The 19,251-nt window shown below is 37.0% G+C and overlaps 3 protein-coding genes across 3 annotated transcripts; 2 read left to right on the top strand and 1 right to left on the bottom strand.

Moving 5' to 3' along the window:
* The first annotated feature begins 2,225 nt into the window (after positions 1-2,225).
* On the top strand, positions 2,226-7,660 carry LOC105205458 (elongation of very long chain fatty acids protein 7). Its single transcript, XM_026141451.2, has 4 exons — positions 2,226-2,427; positions 2,899-3,167; positions 4,830-5,132; positions 6,321-7,660. The coding sequence occupies exons 1-4, from the start codon at positions 2,382-2,384 to the stop codon at positions 6,483-6,485; spliced, it is 783 nt and encodes a 260-aa protein (XP_025997236.2). The 5' UTR covers positions 2,226-2,381; the 3' UTR covers positions 6,486-7,660.
* A 6,768-nt stretch (positions 7,661-14,428) lies between these two features.
* On the bottom strand, positions 14,429-15,349 carry LOC105205459. The gene has a single exon (XM_011174826.1). The coding sequence runs from the start codon at positions 15,347-15,349 to the stop codon at positions 14,429-14,431; it is 921 nt and encodes a 306-aa protein (XP_011173128.1).
* Positions 15,350-16,064: 715 nt separating this feature from the next.
* LOC120357335 lies at positions 16,065-18,991 on the top strand. Its single transcript, XM_039447501.1, has 5 exons — positions 16,065-16,328; positions 16,414-17,015; positions 17,181-17,281; positions 17,337-17,552; positions 17,712-18,991. The coding sequence occupies exons 1-5, from the start codon at positions 16,065-16,067 to the stop codon at positions 18,989-18,991; spliced, it is 2,463 nt and encodes an 820-aa protein (XP_039303435.1).
* The last annotated feature ends 260 nt before the right edge of the window (positions 18,992-19,251 follow it).

The raw sequence follows: 19,251 nt of genomic DNA, 5'->3' as shown, positions 1-19,251 counted from the left end.
CCCTCGTTCCGGACGTCCATCGACGTCGAACACCGATGAAAACGTGAAGAAAGTGAAAGAAATGGTGCTTGAAAATCGTCATACCAGCTTAAGAGAAATGTCTAGTGAACTTGGCATTGCATATGGAACGGCACAGCATATTGTGGTTGATGTTTTGGATATGAGACGCGTGGCAGCCAGGCTCGTTCCGAAGGATCTGAATTTCTTGCAAAAACACCAATGAATTATTTGACCAAACATCAAGTAAATACCATCAAGCAAGCACCGTATTCACCTGATATGGCCCCCGTGCGACTTTTTTTTGTTCCCCAAGTTGAAGTTGCCACTTCGTGGAAAGAGATTTCAGTCGATCGAGGAGATCAAAGAGAATGCGATGAGGGAACTAAAGGCCATCCCTTCGTCGGCCTACCAGGGATGCATGGAAGACTGGGTCAAGCGTTGGCACATGTGTGTTGCTTCAGATGGATCATATTTTGAAGGAGATAAAATAAATTTTCCTGAAATTTAACTCTATTTTGTTTTATTTAAAAATTCCCGGTACTTTCTGATCATAGGGTATAAGCGTAAGGAAGAAAAGCAACACAACTTATCTGAGCTATAACTACGCTATACATAGGATTAGAATTAAATTTAGTGTTAAAAGTTAGTGTTAGTGTTAGTCTCGACTAGGATTAGAAGGGTCGACTTAATGTTAGCGCTGGATTGGAGTTTGACTTCGAATTAGGAGTGGAATGAGAATGGATCGCTGTACCGATCAACGCGAACTAGTAGCTCGGACAGAACTCGGTCCCTACGGTTGCGACACGGAACTGTTCCGGTTATACTGGCCCTAATCGAAAAAACGTATCGTCTGCGGCAGGCTTAACTTATGCCGGAATCTGTAAGAAATTGACCATTCATAGTCTATTATTTTTCTATAAATCGATTATGATTGGTCAATTTCTTACAGATTCCGCATAAGTTAGCGGTTACGGCCTGCATAGACCAACTTTTAATCTCAACAAATTAAAGAGAAAACAAATATATAAAATTTTATTGAAATAAGAAGTTTTTAACCAAAAATTTGGCGTTGCTAGATTCTAAATATAATTTAAATATAATGTTGTAAAATATAATAGTTATAGAAAACTTAAAAAATTATGTTTTATAATGTTAGAGGAGAAGAGGGCAGAGAGAAACCTCTCTGCTGATATCACACGTTTTGTAGTGTTAAGTAATATTTTTACAATGAAAGATGTGATTTTAACTTACAAGGGGAGGACCAGGTGTCTCACCCTGGGATTTTGACCCCAATTTTTTTAATTATTCTGAAGACGAAAAAAAAATTTACTTCTCCCGGCGTTTAATCGAATAGGCCTTAATTTCGGAGTTATAAATTTATGAAAATTGACCACATCCAAAGCGCGCCATACGAGCCTTTCCAGTACTCTCAACCAGTATAGTTGGCTCCGTGAGTTAAGTGCTTGCTTTATAATTGTAAGATTCTGGTTCGCTTCCGGAGCTGAGCAATATATTTTTTTTTTTTTAATGGGCGTTTTTATTTATTTTTATTTATTTTGATGATATTGATATAGTATGCAAATTTCTTAAATAGAAAATTTAATTTAATATCACATTCTAAACATTAATTTAAATTTAATTTTAAAAGAATTTTAAACGAACTGCCCTGAGACGGGAATTGCATCCCTATTTATACAATTCTTTAGACAAAACCTGCGGCAAGTCGGCACTCTCGGTGGAGTTTAGTGCTAGTACGTCCACCACTCAAAATCCTTTTATATGGAAAACTCGAGTTCTGTTGGTTTTTAAGTGCCGTGCGAGTGGACCTTCCCACCGCGACTATTCGGCACCGGAAAATGTTAAAAAAAACACGTCAGTTCGCCTTTTATGGTTTAACGGTCGCGCAGCAGATTTCTCTGTCGCGACACTCTGTCGCTGGAGATTGTTAGGGCGACAAAGGGTTATGGGTTTTTATGGCTACCGGCTGCGCGGACAATCGCTCTGTCGCCGAGAAGAGAACAAAAAAAAAAGGTTAAAGTACTATGAAGTTTTGAGTTTCATAATTTACTGGCCGTGCGTACAGATTGCTCTGTCGCGACAGTTCGGCACCCGGAAAGAAAATATAAAGAACGCGACCTAACAATTTATTGCTACCGAATGCCGGCTCGTCGTCTGTGTAATGTCAATGCCGAACGGAAAAAAAATGCTGCCGTGGCGTCGCGGACGTGACACAGTGCACTTGATGAATACGCACAGTCAGTTCCGATGCTCACAACAATACGGTTGCTTTGCAATATAAGATAAACGAATAACACTTAAACGGTGATATTTTATTGTAAACAAAAGTAGTGATTCATAAACCGACAGTGCAATTATCAATCATGGATCTCTTACAAAATATATCATATTACTGGACAAAAAAACTTGGTAAATATACCGTTCGTATTAGCAAAAACTTTTCAAATTTAATAATTATAATGTAAAAATTTGAGATATATTAACAAGTTTTTAGAAGTAAATTACTCCCACGAAGATTTTTAAAACAAATGTGACATATAAAATAGACATAATGAAACAGCTTGAGCGTGAGAAAATGCGTGGAATATTAATGCTGTTAATAAACGATAATAACACATAAATAGTAAATTAATAAATTTAATTTTAATGAATTAATTTTATAACACAACCCATTTGCCAATTTAAACATTACTGTAGTTTCGATTCAATTATTATATATTTTACGTGCGTAAGAAAACTGTAAAAACTGATCGAATATCTTTTTATAATCAATTACTTTCTGTTGTAATAATGTTTTCTTTTTGATTAATAAAATGTGAATGGAGTAATATAAATATATGTGTGTCAAAAAGTGTTTCAATATATTAAATTGGTTTTCAGATCCACGAGTAGCCAATCAACCATTCGTGGCTTCTTTCTATCAAATACCACTTATAATATTCGCATATCTGTACTTCGTCCTCGAGTGGGGACCTAAATTCATGAAAAACAGATCGCCATATAATTTGAAGACATTTATGCAATTGTATAATATCATTCAAATTTTTATGAATACGTGGTTAATATACGAAGCAATAGACGCAGATTTATTCTCAAAGAAGATAATATGTCCTGTTCTTAATTATTCCTACGATGATTTTTCAATGAAGGTAATAATTTATAAGTCGTTTTTTGAAAAAATATATGTTATCAGCAGATATCTATAAATAAATTTTATTTATATTTTCGTTAAAATAATACAATAATGAAGTTTTGTGAATAAATTTTGCCGGGAGAATGACGAAAACATTTAATGAAGATAAGAAAAAAAAAACAATTTTCTGTTAGTAGCATATATTTTTTTCAAGTTTTATGTAAGCTTAATATATTAAATTATTGTATACATACATTGCCATCGGAAAATTTTCGGACACTTGCCTCATTTAGAAGCATTATACATATAGAACATTTGTAAAAGAAAGAAGGAAAATATCATTTTGATTTCTTAAAATAACTCAATTAATATTAACGCGAGGTAATTCATATGAACATCAATTTTTTAACCATATATATCTGTGTATCAATTATAAATGGAATCTCATCAGGTATATAGAATGAATGTAATTTATTGAAGAGACAAAAAGGATACGTTTGTAAGGAAAGGAGTCGTGGAATACAACTAATGCCATTAAGGGCAATTTTAATTATAAAAGAATCATATAGTAATAATCCTTTGTAAAATCTTTTTATTGTTAGTAAGCATTATGCAACGTCCACTATTGAAAAATCGCAAGAATGATTATAATATCGATGATACAGTGTTACACTATGCTTTATACAGGGTGTCAAGTAACTATCGCCCCTGGTTTTGTGGATTGATAGATCAAGTAAAACTGAGCAGAAAAGTCCTATACCATTTTTTAATATTTACCGTAGTTAACGAAATAAAAATTAATAACGTCTGCGAATAAGTGCGTATCATCGCGCGCAAGGACCGCCCGCCGGTCGCCGAGACGTAGGCAGCCGCGGCTGTAGGCGCGGCGCGGTACGGTGAGGAGGGAAAAGCAGCAGTAGTTTTGGCCTGCGAGTGGCGCGGCAAGGAGGGAGAATGCCCCGGCTGCCTACGACCTCTCAGCGACCGGTGGGCGGTTCTTGCGCGCGATGATACGCGCTTATTTGCAGACTTTATTAATTTTTATTTTGTAAACTATGGCAAATATTAAAAAATGGTAAAGGACTTTTCTGCTCAGTTTTACTTGATCTATCAATTTACGAAACCAGGGGTGGTAGTTACCTGACACCCTGTATGCTGGTTTCATTTACACTTTACATTAAATTGAATTACGTTATTTGAAAGTTATATTTACAGCCTGGAAGATAGAATAAAGTTAAAAAATTAAGCTGTAAAATTATGTAAAGAGTATGTTGTACATCAGTAAAAATTTCTGCGAAAAAACTGAAAAGCTTTTAGAAAAACACAGTGAACAGTAACCATCTTACAATGGTTAAGTAGACTGTAATAAAGTAATTTCAACAGTTGTTCTTAGAATTTGGTGCAAATTAAATATTTGCATCTCATTATCGTATATCTCACTATCTCTTTCCTCTAAACGTTGGTTTTTGTTATATACTCATGAATTGTCATTTATGCTCTTTTTATTCATTATTCATTATACACGTGCAAACTTTTTGATTACAGTGTGTCTAGAAACTTCTTGATACGACAATGTACGACAATGTAGTTAATAATAGTGTAAATCATTTATATTTATTTGCATTTATTTTATATAAAATAATTTGCTTTATAAAATAATACCTGAATCTTATTGTAGGTAATTAGATGTGGATGGATTTATTTTATGTTAAAAATATTTGATCTCATCGAAACAGGCGTATTTGTATTAAGGAAAAAAAAAAATCAAGTATCGAATTTGCATTTGTACCATCACGTCTCTGTCGTATTTATATCGTGGTTAACTATAAGATATTACTGTGTTACTTTCATTACAATTCCCTGCGTAATCAACTGCTTCATACATGTAGTAATGTACACGTACTACTTCTTGTCAACCTGTGGACCGAACGTTCAAAAAATAGTCGTATCTATAAAACGATGGATAACTGTAATGCAACTGGTAAATTTTTCTAACTTTCTTCCACATATATTCCCTACACTTTCACGAGGCGTAATTTTTTCTCTTTTTGAATTATTTCATGTTTAATTAATCCTCCAACTGCACACGTGAGTCTAAGTTTAAGACATCTACAATAGAATAATTTACTCGTAATTGTAAAACAATCAAATTTGTTTATCTCGCTCCCATGGACTCGAGGCTTCAGAGCTATTACGGAAGATTAATATATTATTTAATACTGAGCATGTAAAGTCTTGCATGGATGTGTCAGGCCTACACGTGATTTTTTTCTATTAAAAATGAAGTACTCAATAAGCAATGATTATCATAACTTTGAAATTTTTAATTAGAATTTTGAAATGTCGTTTGATAGATTTGCGTGTTTAGTTGGAAGATACTGAATAAATGTATAATTGGAGAGTTAATAATTCAATATGTCTCTCGAGATTTAAAAGAGTAACTCCGGTATTTATGTCGCACGAGAATTTACACTGCAAAAGTCAGAAAAAAATAGAAGGGTTGGAGATAATTTGCAACTAATTAGTTATATTTTTTTATGTCATATTAATATTTTATTGTAACTTTAATTTCTTACTTTTAACGAAATCATTGTGAGTTGAATCAATTTATCAATGTTATGAATATCGCGGTGATATACATATTATAATTTACGTAAATTGTTCTTTCTCTAGAAAGTGTAAAAGGTTTATTATTTCATGATAAATTACATAAATGTAGAGACAGCAAAGGATAAAGTACACGAAAATACATGTGCTTTTAATTGTTGTATTTTTTGTCCAATTTGGTTATCCCACTTACGAGTGGCTAAAAATCTTATTACTTTTGATATTCGGCAAAAATGCAAGAGTCTTTCAAAGTTTTTTTCCATATATGAAAATAAGTATTTTGTATTTTTAATTCATTTTTATAATAATAGTATAAAGTTTTTATCGATACAATTTATTTTCCTTTACATAATAAATAATACTTGATAAATCGAGTTATTAATCGGTGCGGCGTATATGTATATCAGAATTACCTTATTTCTTTCTTAGTTGTATTGATTAATTTGTTTTGTAGTGCGTATATACTATTAAGTTTAAATATGTATATTTCATATAAATCATACACAAATATCTATCAAAGATATAATTAAATGATAAATTAAATTAATTACTTTATTTGCAGGTACAGTTCATCATGGTAATGTTGTATATATTGCATCCATTAATACTACGTTGCAAAGTCACAAGTAATTGGATTATCATAATACTTATTATAAATCTCTTAATAAATTTTTTCAATTTTCTTCATTTCTATATACAGACATACGAGAAAAAGAAAAAAAATTGAATAATTTATAAAATATAACTTATTTATAGGACAGACATTTGCTGTTCTGTAACGTAAATTGTTACGAAATTTTGATTAAAATATCAGCTACATTGCACTGTACTTATGTAACTATGACAGAATAAAGTAATGTAATATTTAAGTTAAAAATTACGAAACAAAACGTTTTATCCTGAATAGAAGTTAAAAATCAAAAAAGTATAAAAATCTTTTTATTTAAGATTTTGTTTAATTATAGTATACCTACTTTATTAAATTTACAACACATATTTAATAATTAATTGTTATTAATTTTTGTTACAATCAAGGACGTCAACAAAATCACGCATTTTCCAATTAATATCAATTTCTTCATAATTACGTAAACATATATGTTTACGTAAGTATTACAAAACTTTTACAGAACATACATTGACATTAATAAAATCATGTTAATATTACGTGATTGAGATGATGTCGCAATTATGTTATTACAATTATGCAATATTAATGAAATTTTTGGAGTATATACACACTTTTACGTTTAATCAAAATGCATAAATGTTACACAGTTACAAAGTAACGTCAAAATTACGTAAAAAACTAACGTAAAAAAAGTCTTTAAGTTAATGAGCATGACATAAGCGATATGTCAATTTCGATACAGTTCTGTAACAATTACAATTACATTATGAAATTGTTACATAAATAATTTCTGTAATTTATTAGGCAGGTTTCTATTATAAACTGTTTTCTCATTTTTCTAACACATTGTTCAATAAAATATGAATTTTATGTTTTTTGAAAAACAAGAATAAGGACAAATATTTTTTATAATTTTTTGGTGGTTACGATCCCATTTGACAAATTGCTTTATTATATCATTATTTTAAGATTACTCTATGCTGCCACGTTTGTCGCTCGCAAAGAGTTGCTCTTGGCCGTAGGAAAGCGTCAATTTACCTATAATAACAGCTCTCGCGTCAAGAGAAAAATACTAACAGATGTATAGCAGGTTTGCATTATGTACTCATAAACTGTTCATTATTGGTTCTTATAGATTGCTATAAAATAAATGCGTAACAGTTAAGCATCGATACTGATAAAATTTGTATTAATTTTTAAGAAGATGCGGTACACATTATGTATAATTAAAAGATATTAACGAATTAAATATTAAAAAACGTAACATTATACTTTATGATAATATTTTTCGATTATCCATCGTATGTGTCACACTCTGCTATATCTTCTAATAAAAAGGGCAATAAAGTCAGAATTTGATTGGTACAGTGCGTGATAAAAGGACATGCTAATGACTATTAGATTTAATTCTGCAATGCTACCGTGAATTTTTACCCACTAAATCAAATTTAGTACAATTGGCCATAGTTATGCAAAAAACGTTCAACCCACAAAATTATATTTTTAGAATTATTGTAATCAGTGGGTAGTACATGCATTTTCTACATTAAACCAAAAAGATCCAAGCTTAATATATGCCTACATTAAAGTTAATAAAAAAATAGTTTTTAATCTATATTCTTAAATCACATCAAATATTATCTTTTTACTGTAACTCAGTTACAATTTCTTTATTTTTTTAAGTATATATATTTTTATATAGTTCTTTTTATTACACATTTCTTTATTAAGCATCTAGCTAGCATCTATTTCATTTAACTTCTTTCAAATAAAAAAATCAGCATTTAAAATTAACTTTAATCGATAAGAAATCATGCAGGTTAATTTTATGGATGATTGGCTGGACTCTTTGGCTTGATAGTGTCTCTTCCATATTTATTTCTCACACCCAACGTGTTGCTGTCATCGCGATTAAACTCGCCGTCGCATCGCAAAGATGCATCGGTACGCTAGCCATCATTTACCTCAACGGTTTATGCATCAAGACGTAAATATCTCACATATACCTGTGGATTTTTTTTGCGAAACGGCTTACACCGTTTACTCTATGATAATTAGCACCGTTTAATACGCTGACCGCACAATGGCAATGATCTATCCGAACAGGATAAAAGTTGTTAAAAATAGATAGAGAAGTAGATAATTATTTCTTAACTTAAAAACTTTCAAAATTAATTTTATTTATGCAAACGTTATCGTTTCAGTATTATAATAATAATAATAAGAGCGAGCTATAACAGTTACTTAAAGTAAGGGATTTTTTGCGAATTAAATTTTCGAAGGAGCAAATAATACTTATAATTTTTGCAGAATATTTCTCTCCCTTCTTCTCTTTCCTTTCTTTTTGCTTTTTCTCTTCTGTTGCATTTGGATGCAACCGCAAGATGCGTGTTTTGACTTTTACGATTTATTCTGCTCTGGCTTCGGCTTATTGGCTTCAAATCAGCGATCGTAAAAGTAGAATCACGTAACTGCGAAGATTCGGGTTCGGTTTCTGCATATTTATCGGCGCAGTATTAATTAGGAACAGCTCTCTTTTTATAGTCAGAAATGCATCGATTAAGCTCACCACCTTGGAAAATCAATGATGATAGGAGCTCGCTCGGCTTTGTTATTATGAGTATGTGATCGGTATCCACAGGTAAAACATTCCAGGCGTATAAGATGTACGGTTTCTCGAAAGAAAAAGGTGCACACATTACCTCTCCGCTGTGAACAGTGCAAGTGTACGTGATCTTAATGAACGTCTTAAACAGAAAGTTTAATGCAGCCAGAATAAGGAGTTTTGCGGGGAAAGCAGTATCGTAAAGTATTATAACAATAATCCACATACTGTTATGATTCGTAATCGCTGGTCATTGAGTGATTAATGAGATAAAATTATCGGGTTTTAAGTGATAACGGTTATGACAAAATAATATACCTAGTACATATAATTCTTCAATTACATTTTTGAGAAAGCTTACAAGTTTAATTGATGTTAACGCGATTAATCAAAAAGATGTAAATTTAAAAAACTTTTCTGGGCTAAACAAGTTTGCGTGTCGCGCGCGTTATAATGTTATGGTTTCACTTAGCGTGTCGAAGGGATCATTAAAAAGATTGCAATAGGAACACACGCGATTACAAAACCTCAGAGACCCGTACATTATAAGAAAAATAATAAGAAAACGATACAAAAGTAGTTAATAGCAAGGTAGCATACGGAATTAAAACAACTCTCGTGTTACCTCAAAGTTCTTAACTACTTTTTTGCGAGTGTGGTATGTAACACATAATATAATAATTGCTCGAGAAGTAATTATATTTTAATTATATTTAATTTTGCACCTCGAAAGAAAATCACATTTGACGCTAATACATTATTGTGACTTTATTGCTTTTCTAGTATCGAGGTTATAACGAATACCAGAAAAATATTATTATTTCAGCTAATTGTTTTATAATCATTATTTCTTTTATATTTACTAATGCACATATCTTCACAAATATTTTTATATCATTGCAGCTTAATAATGTGTTATCTTTTTATTAAATATTTGGTTATTGTGTAAAAGAAACTGAAATATTTAGTGCGGTACGTTCAACTAAACATTGGGTTGATTTAACAATTATTTAGTTACACAAAAAAACGCAATTTATTCGCATTTTTTAACCAAGGATTAATTAAACCAACTCAATATTTAATTGTACGTATAAGAGACTAAATAATTTAATTTTTCGACAAATTTGTTTCTCATTGTATAAACTGATCGTTGCTAAATAAAAGTTTGTGACTTACTCGATTATAGAAATTAAGATATGTTAACGTATGCTACACAAAATGCAAAGAAACGATAAAGACGATAGAGACAACCGGAGTTATTTGACGTTTAACGCGGGTCACGATGTCACATGCAAACATCGATTACCGATTGCGTTTTACATGCGTTCATGCTTTTCATTTTTACGAGCCTCTGACCTTGTGCTATATTAGTCGCGCGAAGATTAATTATACCGGAACGCGTGTACGGGTTTACGACATCGTTGCAATAAGAACCGAGCGCGACATAGTGATTTGCTATAAGCCTTCATTCATTGACAGGCTGATACCCGATGGTCTTATCTGAGCGTGTAATTTATTCGAATTGCCGCACCAAAAAAACTCACAAATCGTACACAGTAATGTTTCTGCGAAGAGTGCTATTGGAAGCATAAGAGCGTTCACGAGGCATTCAAAGAGAATTAGTCGATTTATATCACTTGCTAGAATCCATCGACTATATATCGATGCAGTATCATAAAACTCTTTTCCAAAAGGGATCATAGATTACCTAGAAAGCGATTGCTCGCATTTTAACCACTTTGATTTCTTTTTCATGAGTCGGTGAGGGATAAAGGGAACTATTTCAGTTATTGATTGAATAATGGCACGTCGTTTTCCGCATTTTGTATAGAAAAAGAAAAATGTATGAGACTATTTTATCTAAAATTTAATTTTGTATGAATATTATTTTTTTATATCAATAGTCGATGAAGAAAAAAATCTAAATTGTAGTGTACTTTAAATAATTATTTAGCATTTCTGTAGAGAATAATGTGTTTTTATTTGCGAAATGAAAATGTTGAAACTATTTAGAATTTGGACTCTCGTGCCTGAGCCTAGTGGCCTGATGGTTCTGTGGGGTAAGGTTTCCAACACATAAAAACGGGGAATTAGATAATATATATAACTATTTTTATTTAGAATGTGTCAGTCTTATTTCTCGGCCTAACGCCGTGATACAAAATAAGTCTTCTCTCTACTAAAGGCTATCGCGGAGTGAGGGACGCCAGACCAGCGTCTCCTCTCACCACGCCGGAAATCGCGCGGGCTCCATCGTATTGTAAGCGACATTTTGATTGGTCGTCTCGCTTGTTCAGTGAGACTTGTCCCGTCATCGTTGGCGTCATGGAAAGTCGCCACAGTACTCCCCCTCGAGTGACATGGTTCCTACTATGTCGCGAATCTAACGCGTTTGCCTGGATATACTCTTGGGCTGTTAGCTTGCGCTGCTTGACTGGGTGACGACTCGTTTTCCTCCTCCGGTATTGCCTCCAAGAACGCTGGTTTAAGTCGATCCACCGAAATGTTGACAGCTTCTCCTTTAACTAGAACTTTAAATATACGATCAGTAATTCTTTCGTTTACCGGGTATGGCCCTTCGTAAGGTGGTTCTAGAAGGCTTCTTAATTTATCCACTCTCACGAATACGTGAGTGCATGTGTATAAGGTACCGTGGGTGAATGTTCTCTTCTTGTTGTGATGGGTTGTAGGTGTGGACCTGACGTTCCGCATATGCTCTCAAAAATGTGATAAAAATGCTTGAGGTTCTGGCGTAAAATTTTCATTGAAAAAATATTCGGCTGGCAGACGTAAGGTAGTGCCGTAGACTAATTCTGCTGCTGTCGCTTTTATGTCTTCTTTGATGCTGGTACGCAGTCCCAGTAGAACTATTTGTAATGCTTGCAACCAGTTTTTAGATTCTGACAGCGGATTGCGACTTTTAAAGAACGGTGCCAACGTTCGATGATTCCGTTAGAGGCCGGGTGATATGTTGTAGTTCTTGTGCGTACACATCCCAGGAGGTTAGTCAGGGCTTTAAACAATTGTGATTCGAACTGTGTACCTTGATCCGTAGTAATGGTTTTAGGCGCGCCAAAACGTGCGACCCATGTGTTAACGAATGCTTCAGCTACTACTTGTGCGGATATATCCTGAACGGGAGCTGCTTCGGGCCATCTTGTAAACCGATCGATCATTGTTACACAATAACGGTACCCATGTATAACAGGGAGAGGTCCGATAATATCTAAGTGTACGTGATCGAATCTTGTATCTGGCACTGGAAACTGTTCGGGTATGAGTCGGTTATGTTTGTGGACTTTATTCTTCTGACACTGTAAACAAGTTTTTACCCATTCGGTAATATCTTTGTTCATTGCTGGCCAAACAAATCGTTGTCCGATCATTTTTCGGGTGACTCGTCCGCTGGGATGTACTAATCCGTGAGTGACGTTGAATATTTTCCGTCGTAGGCTTTTTGGCACATAGGGACGAACTTCCGTCAAAGAAACATTGCAATAAACGATGGTATCAGTGTTATCTACACGGAGTTTCCTTAGTTGGAGTGAATGCGTTTCGTTTTGCAGTAAATCTTTGGGTTCTTCTGTGAGCTGTTCTTGTGCAAGTTCTTCGGTTGTAACGATGACTGGCATGTCGATTGCCTCGACGCGTGACAGTGCATCGGCGACCGTGTTGTCTTTCCCTTTGACGTAGATGATTTCCGTACTGAATTGGCTAATTAGATCGAGTTGCCTTAGCTGCCTGGGAGATGCTTTTGCGGATTTCTGTAAGAAAGCATAGATTAATGGTTTATGATCGGTTTTTATTACAAGTTTGCGACCTTCTACCATGGATTTGAAAAATTTGAGGCTACTGTATATGGCTTGGAGTTTGCGATCATAAATGCTGTAATTCCTTTGTGTCGGACTGAACTTTTTTGAAAAGAATCCGAGAGGTTCCCAGCATCCTTCATGGTATTGCTCCAAAACGGCGCCCATTGCTGTATCTGAAGCGTCTGATTTAATTGCCAACACTGCATGTTTTCTAGGATGGGCTATTAAGGTTGCGCCTATTAGCTGCTGTTTGCAGTCTAAAAATGCTTTTTCTGCGCGTTCGTTCAAGATTACAGGGCGTTTATCGTTCTTTTTGGTATAAGTCAGATATTCGTTAAGCGGGGCTTGTGTGCTGGCAGCGTTAAGAATAAACCTTCTGTAAAAGTTTATGACTCCTAAGAAGCGTCCCAGTCCGCTGATATCTGTTGGTTTCTCCATCTTGTTAATTGCTTCGACTCGTGTGTCCAGAGGTTTAGTACCTTGACTACTTATGGTGTAGCCTAAATAACTGACTTCTTCTTTGTCAAAAACGCATTTTGCCGGATTGATAGATAGTCCATTATCTTGTAGGCGTTGGAATACCTCACGAAGATGTAGGCGGTGTGTTTCCAAATCCGGTGACGCTATTAAAATGTCGTCGATATAATAGTGACAGTAATCTAGACCTCTAAGTACACAATCCATAAGTCTTTGGAATGTTTGTGCAGCGTTACGTAGGCCAAAAGGCATCACGTTATATTCGTACAGTCCAAATGGTGTTATTACCGCTGTTTTTGGACGGTCTTCTTCGGCGACGGGTATCTGATGATATGCTCTTGTCAAATCTAATGTTGTAAAGGTAGTGCATCCTTCTAAGTTGTGTACAAAATCGTGTAAATATGGGATTGGGTATCTATCGGGTATCGTGACTTTGTTTAATCGCCTATAATCACCGCATATTCTCCAATCGCCTCCTTTTTTGGGCACTAGAACCCATGCAATGGGTTAGCCCAGGGACTAGAGCTGGGTCTACAGATCCCTGCATCAAGCATGTGTTGTATTTGCAAGCGCGTTACGTGTAATCTTTCACCCGATAGTCTGCGTACGGGTTCCGCAACTGGTGACCCTGTAGTAGTAATGTGATGTGCTACTCCATGTTTAGGTACTTGAAAATTTGTCGGTTTGGTAATATTGTTGAAATGTTGTAGAAGATCTGCGAAAGGGTTAGTGTGGTCGAAGGTTGTTATTCCCCCAATTTTAGATTCTGACAGTGTGCCGCTTGCCTTGGAGTTTGTTGTTCCATCTCGTAGTAGTTTGTGTTTTAAATCGACTAACAGTCCATAGTGTGCTAGGAAGTCTGCACCAATTATAGCCTGTTTTATGTCTGCTACCACGAACGTCCAGTCCAGCTTCCTCCGTAATCCTAGATCTACGTGGACTAATTTCGATCCGTACGTAGTTATTAAAGTATTATTAGCGGCATATAATTTATATTTACTTAATGTAGTTTTACCTCTGACTGCTTTTTTTGGTATAATTGAAACGTCTGCTCCAGTGTCTATAAGATAACGCATCCCGTTTTTCCTGTCCATCACGGAATGTCTTCGCGTCGCCTGCTTCCGTCATCTGACTGGACGACGCGGCTAGTTTTCCGCGTTAACATTCTTTGCGTGTGGCTCTTTCCAATCGCATGGCTGTACGCATCTGTATGCTTCGTTCCCGAATTTCCAATGAAAGTAGCATGTTTTGGATGCTCCTCTACGCTCCTGGGATCTGGTTCTGCTCCTGCGCCTGTACTCGTCGTATCCTCTGCTTCTGGATCTACTTCGTTGTATGTCGCAGAGTTCGGCAACTTGTTTGGTCAATGCGTCGATTCTGTATTGCATGACCTTAAATTCGTTGGACATTGAGACTTCCTCCGTGGGTAATGCTTGAGTGGTAACGTTAACTTGTGCTACGCTTGCTTTAGACATCTCTACGATTTTATCGACTTGGAGAGCTAATTTTGATAAATCTGTTACTTCGCTAATGGCTAAAATGCTACGTATGCTATCCGGTAATTGTTTGAGGAATAGTGTTCTGAGCACTGCATCGTTGCATTGTCCGCCGGCCAAATTCCGCAATCTCTGCAGGAAGATTGAGGGTCTTTTGTCTGCAAGTTCGTTCCCACGTAATAGCTTTCGCAATTTCGATTCGTTGGTCTCAGCGAATGATGCGATTATTCTCTGCTTCAAGGTCTCGTACTTATTATCGGCCGGTGGCGCGGCTATAATGTCTAAGACAAAGGGCAATACGGTTTGGTCAAGGTTGATAATGACATACCTGTACTTTGTCTCGTCCTTTGTCACTCTGGCTATTGCAAACGCTGCTTCGACTTGCGCGAACCATAGGACTGGGTTTTCCTTCCAGAATTGTGGCAGTTTTACTGAACGTGAATTAATCGCGTCCACTCCGTGTTCGCTGTCCGTCTGTTCCAATGTTGGTGTGTCTCCACTAAATGGGGGTTGATCCGTGTTCGGTTCGCCCATTAATCCGCCTCTCGGTGGTGTACGTGGTAATGACATTGTTTGATCTCCTTTCCCACGTGGCTCGGTAGAGGTTAGCTTCCCGCGTGGTTTGGTAGGGTTAACTCACGTGTTTTCTTTAGTTCGCTATAGCGCGTATTTGGTACGAGGTCACCAATATGTGGGGTAAGGTTTCCAACACATAAAAACGGGGAATTAGATAATATATACAATTATTTTTATTTAGAATGCGTCAGTCTTATTTCTCGGCCTAACGCCGTGATACAAATTAAGTCTTCTCTCTACTAAAGGCTATCGCGGAGTGAGGGACGCCAAACCAGCGTCTCCTCTCACCACGCCGGGAATCGCGCGGGCTCCGTCGTATTGTGAGCGACATTTTGATTAGTCGTCTCGCTTGTCCAGTGAGATTGTCCCGTAGTCGTTGGCGTCATGGAAAGCCGCCACAGTTCTAAGATACGGATGCCATCTCTAAGCTATTGTGTTCAACCCTTTTTTATGTATCTCTCTGCGCATTTTGTCAATTGAACACCGACCTGCGCTTGTAACGGTTGCGTACATGTAACGGACGTATTGCACGTTTATTAATAGAATGCCAATTGTTAAATAAATATCCATAGAACCTTAACAGGTTATGGGCCCAGGGCGCGTGAGTGCATAATATTTTGTGAACAATTGGCATTTTGCGTTGTATTTTGGATAAAACTAAACATTTTTCCTGCGTACGCGTCGTGTGAAACACGTGGTCGAGCTCAAGATGGCTAGTGATGAGATTTCGCTACGTAACATCGTGAAGTTCAACGGTACGAATTTCCAACCGTGGAAATTCCAAATAAAAATATTGTTCGATTACAATAATTTATCGGCTATTGTCGAGGGAAGTGAGATGCTTCCTGAAAAAGCTACAGGCGCGAATGCGGCGGCGAGAAATGCCGAGTGCATGGCCTGGAAGAAGAGGGACGCAAAGGCGCGCTTGCTCATAATTACGGCGTGTGACGAGATACAAATGGAGTATCTTACAGTGTGTGATACTGCTCATGATATGTGGAAAAAATTATCGACGATCCACGAACAGCGATCATCAACGAACAAGGTGTCGTTATTAGAGGATTTCCATCGGTACGCAATGGAGCCGAGTTGCACTATGGCGCAGCACGTGGCGCGTGTGCAAAATTGTGCCTTCCGGCTACGCGATATCGGAGATCGACGACGACACGATCATGGCCAAAATTATGTCGACGCTGCCGTCGAAATATCGTGCTTTTAAGACCACATGGGCCAATGTTCCGGAGAGTGCGCAGACCATCTCAAATTTGCTTGATAAATTACTACAAAAAGAAAAGAATGTACTCAAGGAGGAACAAATCAGTGAAGGGCTCACTGCTGTGTTGGTCAATCCAGCGAAAGGCACGAAGGACAACGCGGAAAATAAAGGCGGGAATAAGGGCAAGCAATTCAAGAAAGCCAAGAAGAAAGGAAATGCTAGATGTTTCCGATGCTCTGAAAAGGGACATTTTGCATGGAAATGTCCGACGAAACCGAAGAAGAAGCCTGCTGAAAATGGCGGTGCTTCCGGTAGTGCATCGAGTGGCTCTGGTGCAGCGTGCGCGTTCGCGTTCCCGGCCATGTTTGATCATGAGAATATGGCGTCGGAAGACACGTGGTTTTTGGGCAGTTGTGCATCACTACATTCCACGTTTCGTCGAGAGTGAATCAGAGACTATAAAGATGAAGCACTTGAGAACATAAAGGTGGGCAACGACGGAATTTGTCCTACGAAGGGATATGGCTACGTCGAAATAATGAAATGCGTCGATGGAAAATACGAAAATGCTCGCATCGATAATGTGTTTTTTGTGCCGACTTTACGTAGGAACCTTTTGTCTGCGGGACGCTTAACGGACAAAAACATATGTGTGACTCTCACGGAAAGGAAAGCGGAACTAATGCACAATGGCGTTAAGGTAGCTGAGGGTGTGAAAGCGTCAAATAATGTGTATTGCTTAGCATTTAAGACTATTCCTTGCAGCGAGGCGAATGTTGCAGTGTAATTCAGATTTAAAGACGTTACACGAGAGACTCGGGCATGTGAACGTTGGGACTATTGAGAGGATGGTCAAACACAAATTATTGCCGTCGGTCAATCTCAAGGAGGTAAAGTCATTCTTTTGTGAACCATGTCAAATGGGAAAGATGCATCGAAAATCATACAAATCGACTGAGGATGGACGTGATACTAAACCAGGTGAGGTCATACACAGTGATGTGGTGAGACCAGTGGAAGTTGAGTCAATTGGTCGATCGCGCTGGTATGTAAATTTTAAAGACGATGCTACTGACTTTCGCGTGATTTGCTTTATGCAAAATAAATCTGATGTATTTGAAAAATTCAAAATATTTGAAGCTGCGGTGCGAAATTGCTTCGGAAGATCTATTAAAGTACTTCGAACGGACCGAGGTCGCGAATACGTCAACAATGAAATGAAAAGATACTTGGAGGAGAAAGGTATTGAGTATGAAGTGACAGCACCGTTTACTCCTGAGCAAAATGGCAAGGTGGAGCGTGATAATCGGACGATTGTCGAGTGCGCGCGTACTCTTCTCCACGCGAAAAATCTATCAAAGATCATGTGGGCAGAAGCAACAGCTTATGCAGTATATATTCTCAATCGTATTGCTAATCGGAAGGACAAAGATGTGTCACCTTACGAGATGTGGACTGGAAAGGCACCAGATTTATCGAAATTGAAAACGTTCGGTTCCGATGCATATATACATGTTCCAGGTTTATTCCGTAAGAAATTTGACTCACAAGCTCAAAAGGGGATCTTTGTAGGTTTTCAAGGCGAATCAGGGAACGCAAGAGTGTATCTGCCAATAACGAGAACTATCAAGGAGTCGAAAGACGTGACGATACACGAGAAAGATGTTCTAGTGAGCGACAAGGAGGCGGCGGAAGTACAAGTAAAAATTCCGATTAAAGAGGATGTTGGTCCTATGATGGAACAAGAAGTTCAAGGAGCAACTATGCTAAAAGAGCTTCCGATGATTGAAGACGAACAGGCTAAGAAGGCGCATAAGCTCTTGATTGAGGAAGCAGCGAGTGAAAGTGTACGGCGTTCGCAACGGGAACGCAGAGCACCGGTTCGCTATGAGGCGTGTTGGGCAGCGATTGAGGAGCCGAGAACATTCGTCGAAGCTATGACGAGGCCAGACAGTGAGAAATGGGAGAGAGCAGTAGAAGAAGAACTACATGCACATGAAGAAAATGGTACGTGGAAAATCGTGAAAGATGTTGGGCAGAAGACGATAACATCCAAATGGGTTTTCAAGGTCCAAGATTTAAAGGACGGCCGGCGTTACAAGGCTCGTCTTGTCGCACGAGGTTTTATGCAGACATCGGGAATAGATTACAATGAGACGTTTTCACCGGTGGTACGTTACGACTCGTTGCGGGTGTTGCTGGCGATGGTGGCACAGCACGATCTTGAATTAGTACAATTCGATGTCAAAACGGCCTTTTTGAATGGAAGGTTGAAGGAGAATATTTACATGAAGATTCCAGATGGTCTTAAAGTCGAGGACGACAAGAAGGACTGCGTCCTGAAATTGAAAAAAATCGCTCTACGGGCTGAAGCAAGCGTCGAGATGCTGGAACGAGACGTTCAACAAATTCCTGTGTAACTTCGAATTCGTGAAAAGCCAAGCAGATCCGTGTGTGTTCAATGGTCGCGTCAAGGGCAGTGCGGTGATTTTAGCTCTGTATGTAGATGATGGGTTAATTTTATCGAAAAACAGTGACGCTATAGAATATACGATTAAGGCTTTGAGTGATTTTGTAACCATAAATATTCTAGACGTGAGTAATTTTTGCGGGATGCAAATATATAGAGACTCTAAGAATGGAATTGTGTTTGTAAATCAAGAAAAATACATTGAGAAAA

Source organism: Solenopsis invicta, chromosome 3 (genome assembly GCF_016802725.1).
Source record: "Solenopsis invicta isolate M01_SB chromosome 3, UNIL_Sinv_3.0, whole genome shotgun sequence".
NCBI lineage: Eukaryota > Metazoa > Arthropoda > Insecta > Hymenoptera > Formicidae > Solenopsis > Solenopsis invicta.
Note: the sequence above shows the minus strand (reverse complement) of the source record. Positions and strands in the feature narration are given on the sequence as shown.